Genomic DNA, 21,186 nt, shown 5'->3' with positions numbered 1-21,186 from the left:
AATGCTGCTAATCTTCTTATATTGTTTACAAGATTTAGCACATTATAGAAACCCTCAGAGCCAATATTAAGCCTACCTTCAAAAGCGCCCACTATTCAGTTACCATGTCCAATTACTTCATTAGAAAATGCTGAGCAGATTCATTTCCTTGCTGGGAAATCAATAACTGCTGGTGTCTCGGGAGAGGCAGTAGGGTGGGCACGCAAAGTTCCAGAATGCGAGATCACTCTATTAAAGTTGGGATGCAGGAGATTTTCTTTGCTAAAGGTTGTGGATGTGTTGAATTCTCTGCACTCGAGACTGAATCATTAAAGATAATCATGACTGCAAGAGGCAGGGCTTTTTTTGTCAATAGGAGAGTTAAAGGTTAAGGAAAGTGGAGCTGAAGTCAGGATGGGTTTTGCTATGACCTTTAATGAATAGTGAAGCTTTACATCCCAATCCCCCTCTTTCTTATGGATTAACTTAATCCTTAAAAGAGTTAACTTGTTGTTTAGGGGAAATACTGATGGCTTTAGGGAGCAGGACAGAAGAACAAGTTAAAGTTTGAGTTCATGAAGAAAACACCAAAACAATGATAGTGAGGCCAAAGTTGGAGTACTGTGTGCAGTTTTGATCATCTAAACTCTCAGGAAAATGGAAAGAGTGCAGAGAAGATGTTGCCTGGACTTCAGGAACTTAAACATAGAAAATAGAAGATAGGAGCAGGAGTAGGTCATTCGACCCTTCGAGCCTGCTCCGCCATTCAACGAGATCATGGCTGATCTTAAAGTTCAGTACCCCGTCCCCGCCTTCTCTCCGTAACCTTTAATATCCTTATACTGAAGAAATAGATCTAATTCCCTCTTAAATAGATTTAATGAACCTGCCTCTACTGCCCTCTGTGGCAATGAATTCCACAGATTCACCACCCTCCGGGTCAAGAAATTCCTCCTCATCTCGGTCCTAAATGGTTTGCCTATAATCCTCAAACCATGGCCCCGGGTTCTGGATTTTCCCATCCTTGGAAACATCCCATCTGCATCCATTCTGTCCAGTCCTGCCAGAATTTTATAGGTCTCTATGAGATCCCCTCTCAATCTTCTAAACTCCAGCGAGTACAATCCCAATTTGCGCAATCTTTCCACATAAGTCATTCCTGCCATTCCAGGTATCAGCCTGGTGAATCGCCTCTGCACTCCCTCCATTGCAAAAACATCCTTCCTTAGATAAGGTGACCAAAACTGCACACAATACTCCAGGTGGGGTCTCACCAAGGCCCTGTACAGCTGCAGTAAGGTATCCTTGTTCCTAGACTCAAACCCTCTTGATATGAAGGCCAACCTACCATTTGCCTTTTTAACCGCCTGCTGTACCTGCATGCTCGCCTTCAGAGACTGGTGTACAAGTACCCCTAGGTCTCTCTGCACTTCCCCATCTCTTAATCGATTGCCATTCAAATAGTAATCTGCCCTCCGGTTTGTATTACCAAAGTGGATAACCTCACATTTATCCACATTGTAGTGCATTTGCCATGGATCTGCCCAGTCCCTCAATTTATCCAAATCACACTGGAGCTTCCTGACCCCCTCTACCGTGCACCGGGTGCACCCCACTGGTCACCGCCTGCCACTCAGAAAACGAGCCATTTATCCCAACTCTCTGTCTTCTACCTGCCAGCCAGTTCTCAATCCACATCAATACTTTGCCCCCAATCCCATGAGCCTTGATTTTGGAAGCCAGTCGTTTATGTGGGACCTTTTGGAAGGCCTTTTGGAAGTCCAGGTACATCACATCCACTGGCTCTCCCCCATCTATTTTACCTGTCACCATCTCAAAGAATTCCAATAGATTTGTTAAGCACGATTTACCTTTTATAAATCTATGTTGACTCTGTCCGATCCCTTCTCTGCTAGTCATATGCTCCGCTATTACATCCTTAATAATGGATTCCATCATTTTGCCCACTACTGATGTAAGGCTCACTGGCCTATAATTCCCCGCTTTTTCTCTACCCCCCTTTTTAAATAGTGGGGTAACATTAGCTACCCTCCAATCCATGGGTACTGATCCTGAGTCTATCGAGTTCTGGAAAATAATTCTTAAAGCATCTGCCATCTGAATGGCCACTTCCTTAAGTACCCTAGGATGTAGATTATCAGGCCCTTGGGATTTATCGGCCTTCAATCCCATCAATTTCCCCAAGACCATGTCCTTAGAGATACTGATTTCTTTCAGTTCCTCCCTTGCATTAGTCTCTATGTTTCCCAACATCCTTGGGAGGTTATTTGTATCCTCTCTTGTAAAAACAGAACTAAAGTAAGAATTTAATTGGTCTGCCATTTCCTTATTCCCCATTATATATTCCCCTGATTCCGACTGCAAAGGACCTACTCTGGATTTCACCAATCTTTTCCTCTTGACATATTTATAAAAGCTTTTGCAGTCGGTTTTTATATTTGCCGCAAGCTTACTTTCGTAATTTATTTTTGCTCTCTTGATTAATCCCTTTGTCCTCCTTTGGTGCATCTTGAACTGCTCCCAGTCTTCGGTCGTGGTACTTTTTTTGGCCAATTGATATGCTCTCTCTTTGGACCTAATGCTGTCTCTAATTTCCCTTGTTATCCACGGTTGAGTCACCTTGTTTGGTTTATTTTTATGCCAAACCGGTATAAACGATTTTTGCAATTTCTCCATTAGATCTGTGAATGCTTTCCATTGTCTATCCACAGTCAACTCCCCCATAAACACCACCCAATCAATCTTACTCAACTCCCATCTCATACCATCATAATTCCCTTTATTTAAATTCAGGACCTTAGTCTCGGTTTTAATTTCATCACTCTCTATGTCGAGTGAGAATTCGATCATATTGTGATCACTCCTACCCAAAGGGCCTTGTACAACAAGATTGTTGATTAGCCCCTTATCATTGCATAATACCCAATCTAAAATGGCCTGCTCCCGAGTTGGTTCCTCGACATATTGGTCAAGATAACCATCCCATAAACATTCAAGGAATTCCTCCTCCTCTGTATTTTTATCAATTTGACTAGTCCAATCTATATGCAAATTAAAGTCTCCCATGATGACAGCTGTTCCCTTATTGCATGCTTTTCTAATTTCTCTTTTAATGCCTTCCCTCACCTCTACACTACTATTTGGAGGCCTATATACCACCCCCACTAACGTTTTCCACCCCTTGCTATTCCTCAGTTCTACCCATATAGATTCCGCATCTTCCGAGTTGATATCCTTTCTGTCAATCGTGTCGGTCCCTTCTCTCACCATCAATACTCTCCCACCCTCTTTTCTTTCTTCCCTTGATTCCCTTGAGTGCAGAGGAATGAGGGGAGATCTGATAGAGATATTTAAAATTACAAGGTGTATAAACAGAGTATATGTAGATCGGCTTTTTCCACCGAGGGAAGGTGAGATACAAATCAGAGGACATGATTTAAGGGTGAAAGGGGAAATGATTAGGTTTGAAATGAGGGAATCTTTTACCCACAGAGAGTAGTGGCTGTGTGGAACGAGCTGCCAGCTGAAAAGTAGTAAATGCGGCTCAATTTTAACATTTAAGAAGAATTTGGACAGGTACATGGATAGGAGGGGTATGGACTGGGTGCAGGTCAGTGAGACTCGGCAGAATAACAGTTCGGTACAGATTAGAAGGGTCAAAGAGGCTGTTTCGGAGCTATAATATTCTATGTTTCAATGCCAGGCCTTAATCGTTGAAAGGCAATGTAGGATTTGTGTAAGTTCATTGTTTAATTTTGTTATGGAGTTCTGCAGTAGAGCATCAGTCCAAATTGTCCATGCCGACCAAACAAGTCCCATTTCCCAGCATTTGGCCTTATCTCAAAGTTCAAGGTTCCTTTTATTGTCACATAATAATATTCTTTAACTTTTGTCTGCTATAAGGTAGACAAAGAGTTGCCATTAGTATTGCCCAGCGCTCCTTACAGTACGAGAGAAAGAGAGCAAAAGCAGAGTCTCCAAACCTTCCATATTCATGTTGCTGTCTAAATGTTTTAAATGACACTAATGTACCCTCCTCCTCTGGCAGCTCTTTTCATTCACCCATCATCCTCTGTGTGAAGAGTGTACTCTCAGGTCCCCTTTAAATCTTTCCACTCTCACCTTAAATCCATGTCTTCTAATTTTAGATACATCTACCCTGAGAAAAAAATACCCTGAGAAAAAGACTATTTACCTTGTCGATGCTTATCTTGTCAGTCAGAAATGGTCGCGATCTGTCAGGATCTGATGTTCATTTCTTTGCTTAGTGAAAGAAATTTCAAGTTGCCACATTAGACTTGGCATACTTCACAAAAATATTTGTTTTCAGGAACATTGGCATGTGTACAAGTTCATGCATGTGTGTAAATAGGCCTTTATAAACATTTTGATTTTCTTTCAGGCTGGAATGGGTGGAGATCATTGAGCCTCGAACTCGAGAGCGTATGTACGCTAACCTTATAACTGGAGAATGCGTGTGGGATCCACCTTCTGGAGTCCGAATAAAGCGAACCAATGAGAATCAGTGGTGGGAGCTTTTCGATCCTAACACCTCTCGGTTTTATTATTACAATGCCACAACCCAGCGGACGGTCTGGCATCGGCCTCAAAATTGTGACATTATTCCACTTGCCAAACTGCAGACATTGAAGCAGAATACTGACTCACCGAGCCGCGCTTCTGCGGACAACAGCCCTGGCCGCAGTAGCAACATCAGCAGAGAAGGGAGCACCGGCTCGTCGTTGGAGCAGGAGCTGGAGGCTGACAGGATTCAAGAGCAAGTGCGGCCTAAACCAGCCCAGCAGATTATTGGGAAGGAGGAAGCGGAGAGGTAAGCTTCAGAACTCCCATATGCTCTTTTAAGTCTGTGTATATACCTCATTTCCACTAATTTACCAAGCCGTTCCACAGCTCACCATCACGACCAAAATAATTTCTGCCAATTACACGGGAGAACAATTTTTTTTTCAAAAGGTTTGCTTCCTGCAAAAAAACTTGATAGACAACTTCAAGTCGAACACAGAAATAATTTCAGATTTGCTGTATCACCCAGTGAAGTTGGAGAAACATTAACTTTTATTGAATTTAGCATGTTTAATCACATCATTAAGCTGACACATTGTGTTAATTAAACTGGCCTAAAAATGTTTTGCCACTGATTTTCATTTGTACTCAGCATCTGATGCCTCTCATGTCAGTGTCCAACAATAGTCGGCCAGCATTGATGGATTCCAGTTGTCCTGATACCACTTTTCCATGGTCGCAATGTCCTAATGAAACCTTTCACCATGTTCGTCACTGACTTCGCCAGGATCAGCGGAGAAGACGACCAGTGTGAATGCAGAAAATGAATTTTCAACGATATGTTGCACTTTGTGGTTTTGAATGCTTGAAGCATGTTAAAAATATGACAGGAAATCACACAAATAGGTTATATCTAAACAATGGTACGTTTTAGAAAATTTTTAAGGTGACTTAGTGATCAGCAGCTCAAATTCCCTAAATACTCCCAAAAGTGTTCAGAAAGCAAAATCTTCATTGTCCAGTGTTACAGGTATTGCCAAGAGCTGGACATTGTTTTTCTGCTGGTTATTGAATTGCATATTAAGGTAATTGATAAACATTGCCAAAATTATTTTCATTGCCAAAAATATCATTGTGTTAGGATGTGCTGAGGGTTAATATCAGCTGTCAGTGGTTGAACTCCTAGCTTTCCTCCATTCTGATAGATATATGTGGAAGCTAAGAGCTGTCGGTGCATTTCAATCAATAATGGTTGGGACTGAATCAAGGGTGATGGCACATTTGATAGTGAACTTCATAAAGAACTGATGTTTCAACACCAAAAGTATTTTTTGTCATGGACTTATTTTGCTCAATACATCAAATTGAGTAACTGACAGTTCTAAATCTAAATCGTTGATCCTGAATCTCAAAGAGCGTATATGGTAAAATAAGAGCACTCCATGGATCAATGAAGCTAAACCTTGGCATTGATTGGAGAAAAAACACACAGAAATGCTGGAGGAATTCAGCCATTCTCGCAGCGTTTCGGGCCTGAGCCCTTCCTCACGCAATAAGGAAAGAACAGGAATGCAAGAGGCGACATATCTGCCTTCACCCTACCCTCTCCCCACCTCGCTCTATTTTCCTTTTCTGTCCCTCTCTTTGTCTGCTCCCACCTACCACTCCCCTGCCCATGTCTCCCAACTCCACCCCTCCCGCTCCCTTACCTGGCTCCATGTCCGTACCTATCAGCAACTGGCCTCTGTTTCACCTTTCCCTCTCTCCACTGATTATCTACTTTGTATGTTCAGTCCTGGCGCAGAATCGTGACCTGAAATGATGTCAATTCCTTTCTCTGTGCAGATGCTGCTGGCTTCCTCCAGCAGTTTTTTTCCCGTTGCATGGATTACTGTATTTTGTGAAGTTATCTTTCCACAATTATAAAAGAATGCGCAGAAGAAAACTCAGTGAACACTTTTTCAGAGGTCATCCAAATTTTCTCATAAAATTGCATTCTATCGTTTTCTGGCCCTTTTCACTCACTCGTTCAAAATTGCACCCAATTACCTCCAGCAACTTTAATAATGCACACGTCAGGACCTTTCTTTCAAGAATTATTGTGTGTCTGTACTTTTATAATCTGCTCTGTTCCCTTCTGATTCCAAATTTTTAAAAATTCTATTCAGATTACTTCCTTCAGTGCAATTTGCCCAGATCCAGTTTGCTTTTGCAAGTCAAAGAATGGGTCTTCATGCCTGCTCTGCCATTCAATGACCAGGGCTGATCTCCCACTGAAAGTTCGCTTTTCCACACAATCATTAAAGCCCTTGGATTCTTGAGTGTCAAAGAATTATAGCTCTCAGCTTTGATGTCTTCAAAGTCTGAGCATCCACAATTTCTGAGGAAGATGAGAAGTGATTTTGGGAATTACTGAATGGTTTTGATTTCAGGTTTGAAGGAAGTCCTGTTTTTGTTGAATTGCCACTCAAATATCCTCTTGGTACTATTCACCCATGTTGGACCTTAAGCCTTCTACATAATTGCATTTGCCTGTATTAGGCTCATTATCCCCAATGCTTCTCCTATCTGAGTACCTGTCAAAATTTTACATTTTAAATTTAACAGCACAGTAACCGGCCCTTTCGGCCCTTGAGCCCATGCCGTCCAATTACACCCAATTGACCTACAACTCTATAGAACCCCAGAACCATTGAAAAATACAACACAGGCCTTTTGGCCCTTCTAGTCTGTGCCAAACTATTATTCTCTCTTGTCCCACTGACCTGCACCTTGTCCCTCTAATCCACATACCTGTCCAAATTCTCCTTAAATGTCAAAATTGAGCCCGCATTCAGCACTTCAGCTGGCAGCTGAAAATTCCAACCCTCTTTGTGAAGAAGGTACCCCAAATGTTCACTCTAAACCTTTCATCTTTCATCCTTAGCCCATGTCTTCTGGTTTGTATCTCACCTACCCTCAGTGGAAAAAGCCTACCTACATTTACTCTGTCTGTCCTCCTCATAATTTTAAATACCTCGATCAAATCTCCCCTCATTCTTCAACATTAAAGGAAATAAAGTCATAACCTGTTTAACCTTTTCCTGTGACTCAGTTCCTGAAGTCCGGGCAGCATCCTAGTAAATCTTCTCTGCACTGTTTCAATCTCATTCATGTCTTTCCTGCAGTTAGGTGATCAAAACTGTACACAATACTCCAAATTTGGCCTTACCAATGTCTTCTACAATTTTACTATAACAAACCAACTCCTACACTCAATGCTTTGATTTATGAAGGTCAATATGCCAAAAACTCTCTTTACAACCCTATCTATCTCTGATACCACTTTCAGGGAATTATGTATGTAGCCCGCCACCAGTTCTCACACTGATCCCAGCGTCCCACTCCCCTCCTACAACCCGCCACCAGCCCCCACACCGATCCCATCACCCTGCTCCCCTCTGTCAGCCTGCCACCAGCCCCCACACCGATCCCAGTGCCTCGCTCCCCCCCCCCCAAATCCCCCCACCAGCCCCCACACTGATCCCAGCACCCCACAGCCTTCCACCAGCGGTTTAAGAAAGGGTTTGGTACACTTCAGAAAGAGTTTGGTTGTTTGGAAGGGCAAGCAAATTGCTTTATTGGACACAACATTTCACATTTATTTGATGGCTAGTAACTGGGAACGTATGGCAGCGAAGGAGGAATTCTATCAGCATTCCTCCCTGTAGTTTTGATCTCACAAAAGTTTCTTTCAACTTAATTGAGACAGAAATCAAATAATTCTTTGAGAATCTTTCTTTGAGTAATTATACTTTTTTGTAGAAATGTGGTAAAATCTGGGTTTTAATCTGACGGGTTATTAATAAACCGTGGAATGACACTTAGCATGAATAACTTTGAGGCTGATACTGTATATCGATGACCGAAATCTCCAGAAACGTCTCCTCTCCCACTCACGTTTGGAGAACAATTCACGCTTCCTCTTGTGATTGTTAGTTAATTGTTCCCCATAAATGAAATGTGAAGAGACTTGGCATTTTTGCATTTCATCATCTCTGAGCTGTTTTTAAAAGCACAGAATATGGTGATACCAGTTGATGTGGCCTGATTAAATTTCTCAGTAATGGTGACTCCAAAGATAGCAGGTGATTCAGTAGGTCCATTGGACGTCAGTGGGAGGTTGTTGGATCCCCACATGTTGGACACATACATTGTACCATTTGCGTGATTTGAATTAGTGTATGATAGTATTTTCTTGGCATATCCTTACATTTCCAAATTGATGTATTGGGTGAATGGCTACGTAGAGACCTAATAAGGAGCTACACAGACCCTTTGTTCAACTTCAATGCAATCATTCATTTGGGGTGATCAGACAGGAGAGTCTCCCAAAAACAAAATACATTGTGTTTTATACACGTTGGATACAATGACAATGTGTTACAGGTGATTGAAAGCTCATCACATGTGACCATTGGTCAGGAGGCTGCTGAACAGGTAACTTATCTGGGATCTTTAAACAATATTTCCCATGGTTTTGTGTGTCAGCTTGTTTCCTGGCATTACACAGGAGCCAGACACCTCAATGCCCAAATGTGTGTGCCACTAACACCAGGTCCCATCATACCTTGTGTGTTAGCTATGGATGTACTTAGCAATCTGATATTTTCACAGTACATCCATCGGTATGGGGGCTAGTGGCGGGCTGTCGGGGGGGGGGGGGGGGGAAATGGGGCAGTGAGATCGGTGTGGGAGCTGTGGCAGGCTGGCAGGAGGAGCGGTACGCTGGAATCGGCTTAGGGTCTGTCGGAGGGGAGTGGGGCACTGGTAACGGTGTGGGTGCTGGTGGTAAGCTGTTGGGGGTAATGGGGTGGTGGGATCGGTGTGGGGGGCTGGTGGCAGCTGTCAGAGGGGAAAGTATCCATCGCTCCCATTCCCCCCCCCTCCTCCCTTTGTGAGAGACAGGGCACACATATTAAATGTCATCAAGATGTCACAGCCTTTTCCCGTTCTGGAACCAGCAGGACAAGTTGGCCTTTTAACCATAAAACCATATAAGAGTTTATGGCATGGAAGCAGGCCATCTTGGCCCTTCAAGTCCACGCTGGTTCACTCAAACAACTCTGCTAGATCCCCCCGCCTATTCTCTGCCCATAAACCTCTAACCCTCTCTTATTCATGTATATATCCAGCCTCCTCTTAAATGAAAGAATTGACTCTGCCTCAACTATTTCCTCTGGAAGATTATTCCATTCAGCCACCGCTCTCTGAGTGAAGAAGCATCTTCTAATGTTTCTCCTAAAATTTTGCCCCCTTACCCTCAACTTGTGTCCTTGTGTTTCAACCTCCCCTGCTCTCAGGAGGAAGAGTCTACTTGCATCTAGTCTATCTCTTCCCTTCATAATTTTAAACATCTCTATCAAATCTCCTCTCAACCATCTACGCTCCAGTGAATAAAGTCCTAACCTCTTCAATCTTTCTCTGTACACTAGGTATTTTAAGCCAGGCAACATCCTTGTAAATCTTCTCTGCAACCTCTCCACCTTATCTATATCCTTCCTATAATTTGGAGACCAGAACTGAACACAATACTCCAAACCTGGCCTCACCAATGCCTTAAACAGTCGCATTATCACTTCCCAGCTCCTAGATTCTATGCTATGATTTATGAAGGCTAACATACCAAATGCCTTCTTAACCACCCTGTCAACATGGGAATCCACCTTCATGGAACGCTGCACCATAACTCCAAGATCTCTTTGTTCTTGTGCATTCCCCAATGTCCTCCCCTTTATTACATATGTCCTATTTTGATTCTTTTTTCCGAAATGAAGCACCTCACACTTTTCGACATTAAATTCCATCTGCCATCTTTCAGCCCAGTTTTCCAGACAAACCAAATCCCTCTGTAATCCCTGAAAACCTTCCTCGCTATCCACCACTCCTATTTTTGTATCGTTTATGTATTTACTTACCCAATTAATCACTACATCATCCAAATCATTAACATAAATTATGAACAACAGGGGACCTAGCACCGATCCTTGAGGTACTCCGCTCATCACAGGGTTCCATCCTGACAGATAGTTGTCCACCATGACCCTCTGCTGACTATTCTCCAGCCACCTCTGAACCCATCTTACTATTTCTCTATTAATCCCTAGTGACTGAACCTTTCTTACTAACCTTTCATGTGGAACCTTATCAAAAGCTTTGCTAAAATCCAGATAGACTACATCAACTGCCCTACCTTCATCTACTTTGTCACTTTTTTGAAAAACTCAACAAAGTTCGTCAAACATGACTTCCCCTTCACAAACCCATGCTGGGTGCTCCTGATCAATCCCTGCTTATCTAGATATTTATACACATCATCACTAAGAATACCCTCCATAACTTTCCCTTCCACCAAAGTCAAGCTTACAGGCCTACAATTACACCTTGTGCCTTTTTTAAACAATGGAACTACATTAGCAACCCTCCAATCCTGCGGCACCACACCCTCCTCCAGTGATCGTTGAAAAATCACTGACAGTACCTCCGCTATTTGCTCCCTGACCTCCCTTAACATCCTGGGGAAAATCCCATCAGGACCTGGAGACTTAGCCACTTTTACTGACCCTAGAAGCTCCAAAACCCTCTCTTTACTAATCCCTATCTTTTCCATAACTAAGGCATTTGCCTCACTTATCTCACATAGTCCAATGTCCTTTTCCTTTGTGAACACAGATGAGAAAAAAAATCGTTTAATATCTCTCCCATCTGATATGGTTCCTCGCACAGTTCACCACTCTCATTTTCCAGCGGAACTATTCTATCCTTAACCCTCCTTTTACCATTCACATATCTGTAAAAATCCTTAGGATTCACTTTTACCTTATCAGCTATTGACACCTCATACCTTCTTTTTGCCTTTCTAATTTCCTTCTTCAGGTCTTTTTTGCAAACTGTGTAATAATCATACATCTAATCCATTTTTTGCTTCTTTAATTTAGTAAATGCCCCCCTCTTATCCTGAACCAACTTCCTAATTTTCCAGAAAACCATGGTTCCCTTGAACATTTGGCCTTGCCTTTTGATCTGACTGGCACGTAAAGATCCTGTATTCTCAATATCTCTTCTTTAAATACCCTCCAAATCTTCTCTACATCTTTTCCAGAAAAAAGATCAGCCCATACAATTTTCTACAAATCCCTTCTCATTTCTTCAAATCTGGCCTTACCCCACTCAAAGACCTTCAATCTCAGACCTGACCTATCCCTTTCCATATTTAAATTGAAGCTAATGGACCCATGATCACTGGATCCAAAGTTCTCACCAATGCATACTTCTGTCACCTGCCCTATTCCATTCCCTAACAATAGATCTAACACTGCCTCCCCTCTGGTAGGCACTTCAACATACTGGTGTAAAAAGCAATCCTGAACACATTGTACAAAGTCTAAACCATCCTGTCCTCTCACTGATTGTGTTTCCCAATCAATATTAGGAAAATTGAAATCCCCAACTATTTCTACTACACATCTCAGCTATTTCCCTGCACATTTTCTCTTCCAGTTCCCTATCCTCTTTTGGCAACCTATAATATACCCGTATATTTGTAGCCTCACCTTTCTTATTTTTAAGTTCAACCCACAGAGCCTCGCATGATGAGTCCTCCAGTCTATCTTGCCTCAGCACCGCTGTAATATCTTCCCTGTCAAGCCATGCCACACCTCCCCCTCTTACCCCGCCAATTCTGCCACGTCTAAAGCAGTGAAATCCCGGAACATTCAGCTGCCAGTCACAACCTTCCTTCAACCATGTCTCACTAATGCTATCACATCATAAAGCCACATGTCAATCCACACCATTGGTTCATCTATCTTGTTTACCACACTCCTTGCATTGTAATAAATGCATCTCAGAGAGCTTCCACTTTCTGCCTCTCAGCCTCTCTACAATTTTTACTATGGCCACTATTTATTACCTGCTGCTGTTCCACCTCCAGATTGTGTGAAAAAGCCTTTTTTCTTTGCCTAAAGACTCTGTTCTTGTTCTCGTCCCTGACACGAACCCTTGTCCCCAACATCACTAGTTTAAAGCCCTAGCAAATGCCCCTGCAGGAGACTGGTACCTCTGAGATTTAGATGTAACCCATCCCACCTTTGTTGCATTTATACACGTAGGTGAAGCGGTTGAAAAGCAGTTATAGGGACTATGTTGAATCGAGTTGATTACCTCCCCATGAATACTTATAGTGACTAACCTCCCGTTAGTCACTTTGTTAAAGGTCTTACTAAAGTCCATGCAGACAAGATCTACAGCCTTTCCTTCATCAACTTTCCTGGTAATCCCCATGAAAAACTCTACAAGATTGTTAAACACAACCTATCATGCACAAAGCCATGTTGACTATTCCTGATCAGTCCCTGGCTATCCAAATACTTGTATAGCCAACTCGTAAGAATATCTTCCAATAACTTACCTACTACTGATGTCAGGATCACTGGTCTATAATTTCCAGGGTTATTTTTGGAACCATTTTTTAACCATGGAATAACGTGAGCCACACCTGTGGCTAAGGACATTTAAATATTCCTACCAGAGCCCCTGCAATTTCTTCACTGGCTTCCTTCAAAGTCCGAGGGACTATCTTGTCAGGCCCTGGGGATTTATCCACCTTTATTTGCTTTAAGACAGCAAGCACCTCCTCTCTTTAATCTGTATAGGTTCCATGACCTCAGTGCTTGATTTCTTTACTTCCTTAGACTCTGTGCCATTTTCCTGAGTAAATACTGATGCAAAAAAAAACCTTTGAGATCTCCCCCATCCTTTCTGGCTCCATACAAAGCCGACCACTCTGATCTTCATGGAGACCAATTTTGTCCCTTTTGCTCTTAATATACCTGTAGAAACCCTTTGGATTTTCCTTCACATTGTCTGCCAAAGCAACCTCATGTCTTCTTTTAGCCTTCCTGATTTCTTTCGTTTTAAGTTTTTCTTGCATTTTTTTATACTCCTCCATGTTTCCTATACCTGGTAAGCTCCGGAACTTACAAACGCTGTACTCTCAAAATTTCACTTTTGAAGGTCTTCCACTTACCTTGCACATCCTTTCCAGAAAACAACTTCTTCCAATCCACGCATTCTGGATCCTTTCTCATGTCCTCAACATTGGCCTTTCTCCAATTTAGAATCTCAACCCAAGGCCCAGTCCTATCCTTTTTGTTAATTAACTTGAAACTAATGGTATTATGATCACTGGACCCCCCCAAATGTTCCTCTACACATACTTCTGTCACCTGTCCTGTCTTGTTCCCTAATAGAAGAGCCAGTATTGCATCCACTCTAGTTGGAGAAAATGTTCCTGAAAGAAATTTGACAAACTCCAAGCCATCCAGCTCTTTTACAGAAGGGAGTCCTACTCAATAGGTGGAAAGTAAACTTAAACGTGCACTGAAACTACAAGTTGGGTGTGTTTGTACCACCAGTGTGCAGTTTCAAACCTCGCAGGCTGAGCAATGACGATGAGGGCAGCACAGATGCCGTTGATGCACATGTTTACCTTTTCTTAAATTCTTGTAAAAGTGACCGCCTTCTAAAAGATTACATAATCTGTCAAAGAAAAGCAATAAAATTTACTGTTGAACCATAGTTTTTCCTCTCATATTGTACTCATTATTGTGCAGTATTTATACCTGTGGGTTTTGTCATTTCACCTCGGTGTTCTTGTGAGGTTCCACACTCCTTTAGTCGCACTTTGTAAACCCACCACTCTCAAAGAGCAAGAGCTGCAAAAGCCCAGGAACCACCAGGTCGTTGCCCACCAAGGTTCGCTCACACGCCCTTGGCTTGGAAATACAGTATTTAAATTTAGACATACAGCACAGAAACAGGCCCTTCTGGCCCATGAGCCCCTGCCACCCAATTGTACCCAACTCACCTACAACTCCCAGTGCATTTTGAATGATGGGAGGAAACTGGAGCCCCCGTAGAAAATCCACAGAGACGCAGGAAGAACATATAAACTCAGACAATGCCAGATTCGAACCCGATCGCTGACGCTGTAACAACATTGTGCTAACCGCTGGACTAACCCATATTTCCTCATTCCTTCTTCATAGCTGGGTAAAAATCTTGGAATTGACTCCCCCTCCCCTTCCCCCACCCCCAAAAAGCATTGAGTGTAACCCCACTCCTCAAAGAGTGCAGTGGTTCAAGAAGCTTCTCAAGGGCAATTGGGAACGCACAATTAAATGCTGTCTCAGCCTGCAAACTCTCTGCCCCTTGAATGAGTAGTCTACCCCTCTTTTTTTTGGCCTAAAATTTGTGTTTTTTGCCCACCCATCCGAACGGACCCTTGCCTTGGGCACCCACCCATCTGAGCTCCAGACGGGGCGAATCACGATTCTTACCCTGGTCACCCACTCATCCAAGCCTCTGATGCCCCTGAACGCCGACCCTCGTCCTGACCGCCCGCCCATCCGTGCTCCCAACACCCAAAACGTGGAGTTACTTCCTGGTTCACAGGCCTTGAACGATGGAGGTACCTACCACGGTCAGAAGTATGACCCATGTAAAAGTTGATACCCCTCCCAAATTTGGCCCGAAAAATTGGTGTAAAAAATTCGACTATTACATAATGTGTAAGAAAAAGTTGAACAGATAAATAAATAGGACAGGTTTGGAGGGATGTGTTAGGTAGGATGAGTGTGGGTGGAATATTTTGTTCAGCATGGGCAAGTTGGGCTGAAGGATCTGTTTCCAGAGTATAATTCTGAATGAACGTAAATACAACTCCTTTTGCAGAGTGCAGTAAATCAATGTTTTTTCAAATTGAATGTTTTTCTATTTTTATTGTGACCGTCCACTCTTTCTTTAGAAATAAGACTGCTCTATTTGTGCCCTTTTTGGTGTGCACTGCCACAGAGGGCATCCATTTTTTAAAAATCATCAACTTGTTTTAATTTTCCAATTTTGTTTGTAGAAAAGGAATGAGAAAATGTAATTTTTTTTCCTCCTTAATGTGTTAACTCTTTCATGGACAACCTTGAATCTGGAACAAATTGAGTGAGGTCTGTTGCATTTCATCCTCCGGAGTAATCACAGTAATTGGGCCCTCTGCAATTGCATTTTCTATTAGTAAATCAAAGTAGTGGAGAGGAGCCAGTCATATTTTGTCATTTACGACCTGGAAGAGAATGTATCAAACATTCACGTTATAAAACGTATCAATCAGATTCTAATGCGCTTGGTAAAACTAGTTTTGAGGATCAAAGCATTAAAATGGGATCATTAGTTGTCTTAATCCTTGTTAGTTTAGAGGAATAATTTATATGTAACAAATTGGCAGCTGTTTTTCAGAATGTGATTCAGCCTGAAGTTTTAAAAATGTGCTCAAGCTTTAAAATCGCAGCTGCTCATAAATTTGTTAATAAAATAACCCAGAAGTAAATTAATGCTCACACCTAACACCTGTTTAATTATTTATACTTTTTCAAATGCTGTCTACACATTTGCCGATGACACCACGGTCGTCGGCAGAAACACAGACAGCAGTGAGGAAACGTACAGGAGGGAGATCGATCAGCTCGTTGAGTGATGTCACCGCAACAACCTTGTGCTCAATGTTAGTCAAACCAAGGAGTTAACTGTGGACCTTAGGAGGAGGAAAACATGAACCAGTCCTCATCGGCGTTGCGGGGCGTCAGCAGTGGAAAGGGTTAAGATTTCAAGTTTCTGGGCGTCAACATCTCTGAACATCTGTCCTGAGGCCTCCATATCAATGCCATCGTGAAGAAGGCATGCGAGTGATTATACCATGAGGAGTTTGAGGAGATTTGGTATGTCACCAAAGACCATTGTAAATTTCTCCAGGTGATTCGTGGAGAGCGTTCCAACTGGTTGCCTGGCGTGGAGATACCAATACACAGGACAAGTTACAGAGAGTTGTAAACTCAGCCAGCACTATCATGGGCATCAGTCTTGACTCCATCTTGGACATCTACAAGAGGCAGTGTCTTAAGAAAGCAGCCTCTCTCCTCAAAGACCCCCCACCACCCAGGCCATGTCCTCTTCACACTGGACGAAGGAGGTACAGTAGGGTAACAGGCCCTTCCAGCCCACCAGCTCATGCTGCCCAAATGCCCTAATTAGCCTACAACATCTGTATTTTTTTTGAAGGGTGGGAGGAAACCCACTCAGACACTGATAGAACGTACAAACTCCTTATAGACAGCGCCGGAGTCAAGTCTGGGTTACTGGCACTGTAATGGCGTTGCACTAGCTGCTATACTAACCGTGCCCCCCCATAATTTATTCAATGGCAAGACAGACTCAATGGACCAGATGGTCCACTCTGTCTCCTATGTTTTGCGTAAAACAGATTACCTGAAGCTGTACGATTTAACATCGTCCAGAAGGTTGCAATATATCCTGAAGAAGTACTGATTCTTAAGCTTGTGTTGGGTCTCGTCGCAACTACAGGAGGCCACGGCCTGATAGGTTGAAATAGGATGAGAAATCTGAGTTACCCCTGAAGACTGAATACAGGTGCTCAGCAAGTGATCATCCAGGTTTCTTCAGCATTTAGGCATTCACAGTGTGAGGACAAAATGCAGCAGACAAGCCTAGAAGAAATGCAGGGGTATTGCTCCTTCACCTTGAAATACCTTTTGGGTCCCTGGAAGGTGGGAATTTTTAAATTTAGACATACAGCACGGAAACAGGCTATTTCAACCTAACAAAGCCCGTGCCACCCTATTACACCCAATTAACCCTCAATATGTTTTGAATGGTGGGAGGAAAATGGAGCCCCCGGAGGAAACCCATGCAGACACAGGAAGAACATGCAAACTCCTTACTGACAGTATGGAATTCAAACCTCAGTCCTGATTGCTGGCGTTGTGCTAACCACGACACTAACTGCTGCCCAAATGGAAGAGGTGAAAGCACACCTGGTGTGTTTGCTGCATTTATAAAGGAATGTACCATTCAGGGGCATTGGTTGGAGATCATGGAAGTGTGGGCCAGGGAGATGTGAAAGGAATTGTTCTTGTGAAATGTTGAAAGGTGAGGAGAGGGGAAGATATGCCTGATCGTGGAGTTTATGAAGCTGGCAGACATAGTGGAGAATGATTTGATGAAGGCACAAGGCAAGGTCTGGGGAATTGTCTTGTTTTGTCCTGGAGGAAAGGATGAAAGGTGAAGCTGAGGTCAAGAATTTTGCTATCATTAGTAAAACACGGAAGTCTGCAGACTCCGTGGATGAAGTAAAATCACAACACTGGAGAAACTCAGCTGGTCGGTGTACTTTATGTAGCAAAGATACAGATACATAACCAACATTTCTGGCTTGAACTCTTCATCAGTAAGTCAAAGGGTACTTGAGATAGCTATGGAAGTTGGTAGCTGGCCTATCTCCTGAGATGGAGGCAGATCCAGAAGAGGAAGGGAAGTGTCAGGGCAGGCTGGAATGATGCAGTAAAAGCGATTAAAATTGTCAGGTTCTGCACAAATCAAGAAGACCATCCTACTGCAGTTATTGTTGTTCCAGACCAAGTGTCAAAGGATTAAGCATTGGCAGAACTGAAATAAGGGCTACTCCAGATGTCCAGACAAACAGGGCCCAAGGAAGTGCCTGTCGCTACATCTATGATCTGGAGAAAATGGGTCCTTGAAGGAGAAGTTTGTCAAAGTGAGAACAAGTTTAGCCAGGCTTCAAGGAAGATGTGGAGGGCCCTCAGGCCATTCAGATACGGAATGGAGGTGCAAAGGGGTAGTGGTCCATGTAAATATGAGAGTTCATGCTCAGGTTTATTGTCATATGTACCAAGGTGCAGTGAAAGTTCATTTTACGAGCAGTCGAGGCAGTCAACCCATATGAAACCTTCCTGATTGTATCAAAGGTTTGGATCTGGAGTTCGAGTTCCCGATGGATCAAACAGAAAGCTGTGTGGTTGCAGGAAGTGAATCCACGGACACTCAGTGTCTCTGAAGGGATTCTATTTTGCTTCTCTTTCTCATTCTGTAAGGGGCGCCGGGCAACACTAATGGCGGGCCGAAGGCAATTTTATGTAATATTACATGCTCTGTACTATTACATGACAATAATTTGTAATCCTTCTGAAGATAGTGTAGCAGTGTTAAAACTCAAAATGCAGGATTGTAGAGAGCGGTCAATTGGAGCAGGAGTAAAATCAATCTTATTTTAAAGTGGGAGGTTCAATCAGAAGTCTGATAGCAGCAGGAAAGAAATTGTCATTGAATCTGCTGGCGCTTGATGGGAGTGGGTGCAGAGAGTTTGCCAGGGAGTGATGTGTCTATTAAAATGTTGGCCGCTTTTCTGTAGTCAATGGAAGGGAGGGAGATTTGTGTGATGGTCTGAGTTGCGATCACCACTCTGCAGTTTCTTGTGATCTTGGGCGGTGTATTTACGTACCATGCAGTGCTACTTCATGACAGGATACTTTACTGTTGGAACCCGGAAAAAAAGGAAACCGTCAAACTGGCAGTGGCATCAGAACTTTAGAAATATATTTCTCCTACCCGGGGGTGGAGGGGGGGGCGGGGGGATAGAGTCAAGGAAGAAGGAAAGTTCGGTGGGGCAAGAGCAGATGGAAACGGTGGGTTTGCCAGAGCTGTTGTGTTTGGGCAACTGAAAGAAATGGACTGTGTGAATTTAGGACTCAGAGGCTGGATGCTGTGGAAGGAATATCTCTGAGGAAGTGAGATCTGTGACTGCCCAATGATGGGGCTGTGATCCAAAGGGAAGTGGGAGTATTGTGTGCAGTTTTGGTCACCTTATCTCAGGAAGGATGTTCTTGCAATGGAGGGAGTGCAGAGGCGATTGACCAGGCTGATACCTGGAATGGCAGGAATGACTGATGAGGAAAGATTGCGCAAATTGGGATTGTTCTCGCTGGAGTTTAGAAGATTGAGAGGGGATCTCATAGAGACCTATAAAATTCTGGCAGGACTGGACAGAATGGATGCAGATGGGATGTTTCCAAGGATGGGAAAATCCAGAACCCGGGGCCATGGTTGGAGGATAATAGGCAAACCATTTAGGACTGAGATGAGAAGGAATTTCTTGACCCAGAGGGTGGTGAATCTGTGGAATTCATTGCCACAGAGGGCAGTAGAGGCAGGTTCATTAAATCTATTTAAGAGGGAATTAGATCTATTTCTTCAGTATAAGGGTATTAAAGGTTACGGAGAGAAGGCGGGGACGGGGTACTGAACTTTAAGATCAGCCATGATCTCGTTGAATGGCGGAGCAGGCTCGAAGGGTCGAATGACCTACTCCTGCTCCTATCTTGTATGTTTCTATGATGCATTGAGAGTTAATCTCTGATCTCTTCAAGATGCGGGTTTAGCCCATTGCTCTACTCACTCTACACCCATGACTGTGGCTAGGTACAATTCCAATGCTATCTACAAATTTATCAATGACACTGTAGCCGACCACCTCAAAGAAATACACACACACATAGTGTGGCAGGTTAAGCTCACTACTTTATTAGGGCTGGAAAGGCTGCTTTTATACTGTTCAAGTTCCCGCCGTTTTTGCTGATTGACTGAGTCAGCCGTATGAATAACAGTAGCGGGTGGGAATGTCCGAGCATATGAATGCCCTTCTTCCCCAGCCTGTTTCTGCTGAGTTAGCTGGACAGCTTGACCCACACCATTTTAGGGCTGTTGGTCTGATGCTGCCCCAGCTTCTACCCCCGCCGGTTCGTTGTCCTGGGAGTCACTTTAGCGATCTCTGTCCACATCTGCTGCCATGCGATGTGCCGGCCCGATCTCCACAATTGTGGGCCACCACAACACTACAGTTGTCGGCAGAATCACAAGCGGTGTACAGGAAGCGTACAGGAGGGAGATCAGCTCGTTGAATGGTGTAACAACAACAACCTTGCACTCAACGTTAGCAAAACCAAGGAGATGATTGTGGACCTCAGGAGGAAGTAAATTCCTGGATATCAACATCTCCAAGGATCTATCCGCTGGAACCTGCACGTCGATGCACTGACGGAGAAAGGCTCACCAGCAGCGATTCTTTGTGAGGAGTTTGAATAGATTTGGTATGTCACTGAAGACTCTTGAAAAGTTTTACCAGCATACCGTGGGAGAGCATTCTCACTGTTGTATCATTGTCTGGTACGGAGGTGCCAATGCACAGGACAAGAAAAAACTCCACATCAAAGGCATCTATAAGAAGCAGTGTCTTCAAAAAGCAGCCTATATCCTCAAGGACCCCCACTATTCACACCATGCCCTCTTCACTCTTCTACCATTGGTGAAAAGATACAGGAGCCTGAAGCCGAGCACTCAGTAGCACAAGGACGGCTTCTTCCCCTCCACCATCAGATTTCTGAATGAACAATGAAACACTGCCTTACTTTGACATTTTCTTGCACTATTTTTATTGATTTTGTAAGGAGGTTTATATATAAATGTTTGCACTGTGACGCTGCCACAAAACGACAGATTCTGATGCTAAACCGTTGGCTAGACCACTGCTCCACGCAAGACAGCTATAGAGACTGCAGTGGTTCAGAGAGCTCCATTCAAACTCATTTGTCTCTGCAATTCTGCACTCTGTACTGTGTTTTTATTGCTGAAAATTGTACTGGTTGACTTGCTGGGTAGCATGCAAAATGAACATTTCATTGTTTTGGTACACATGGTGATAAA

At 43.3% G+C, this 21,186-nt stretch overlaps 1 protein-coding gene and 1 long non-coding RNA gene across 5 annotated transcripts in view; one reads left to right on the top strand and one right to left on the bottom strand.

Moving 5' to 3' along the window:
- Positions 1-21,186, top strand: part of arhgap39 (Rho GTPase activating protein 39) — a 579,720-nt gene that overhangs the window by 202,798 nt on the left and 355,736 nt on the right. For all 4 annotated transcript variants that reach the window (XM_069914962.1, XM_069914964.1, XM_069914963.1 and 1 more), the window contains one exon: positions 4,403-4,831. In XM_069914962.1, coding sequence (XP_069771063.1) covers positions 4,403-4,831 — 429 coding nt within the window. The remainder of the gene's footprint in view (positions 1-4,402; positions 4,832-21,186) is intronic.
- Positions 1-21,186, bottom strand: part of LOC138751953 (uncharacterized) — a 110,070-nt gene that overhangs the window by 8,785 nt on the left and 80,099 nt on the right. The gene's annotated exons all lie outside the window — the stretch shown is intronic.

The sequence above is a fragment of the Narcine bancroftii genome, chromosome 1 (genome assembly GCF_036971445.1).
Source record: "Narcine bancroftii isolate sNarBan1 chromosome 1, sNarBan1.hap1, whole genome shotgun sequence".
Taxonomy (NCBI): Eukaryota; Metazoa; Chordata; class Chondrichthyes; order Torpediniformes; family Narcinidae; genus Narcine; species Narcine bancroftii.
The sequence above is the reverse complement of the archived record's forward strand: the minus strand, read 5'-3'. Positions and strand labels throughout refer to the sequence as shown.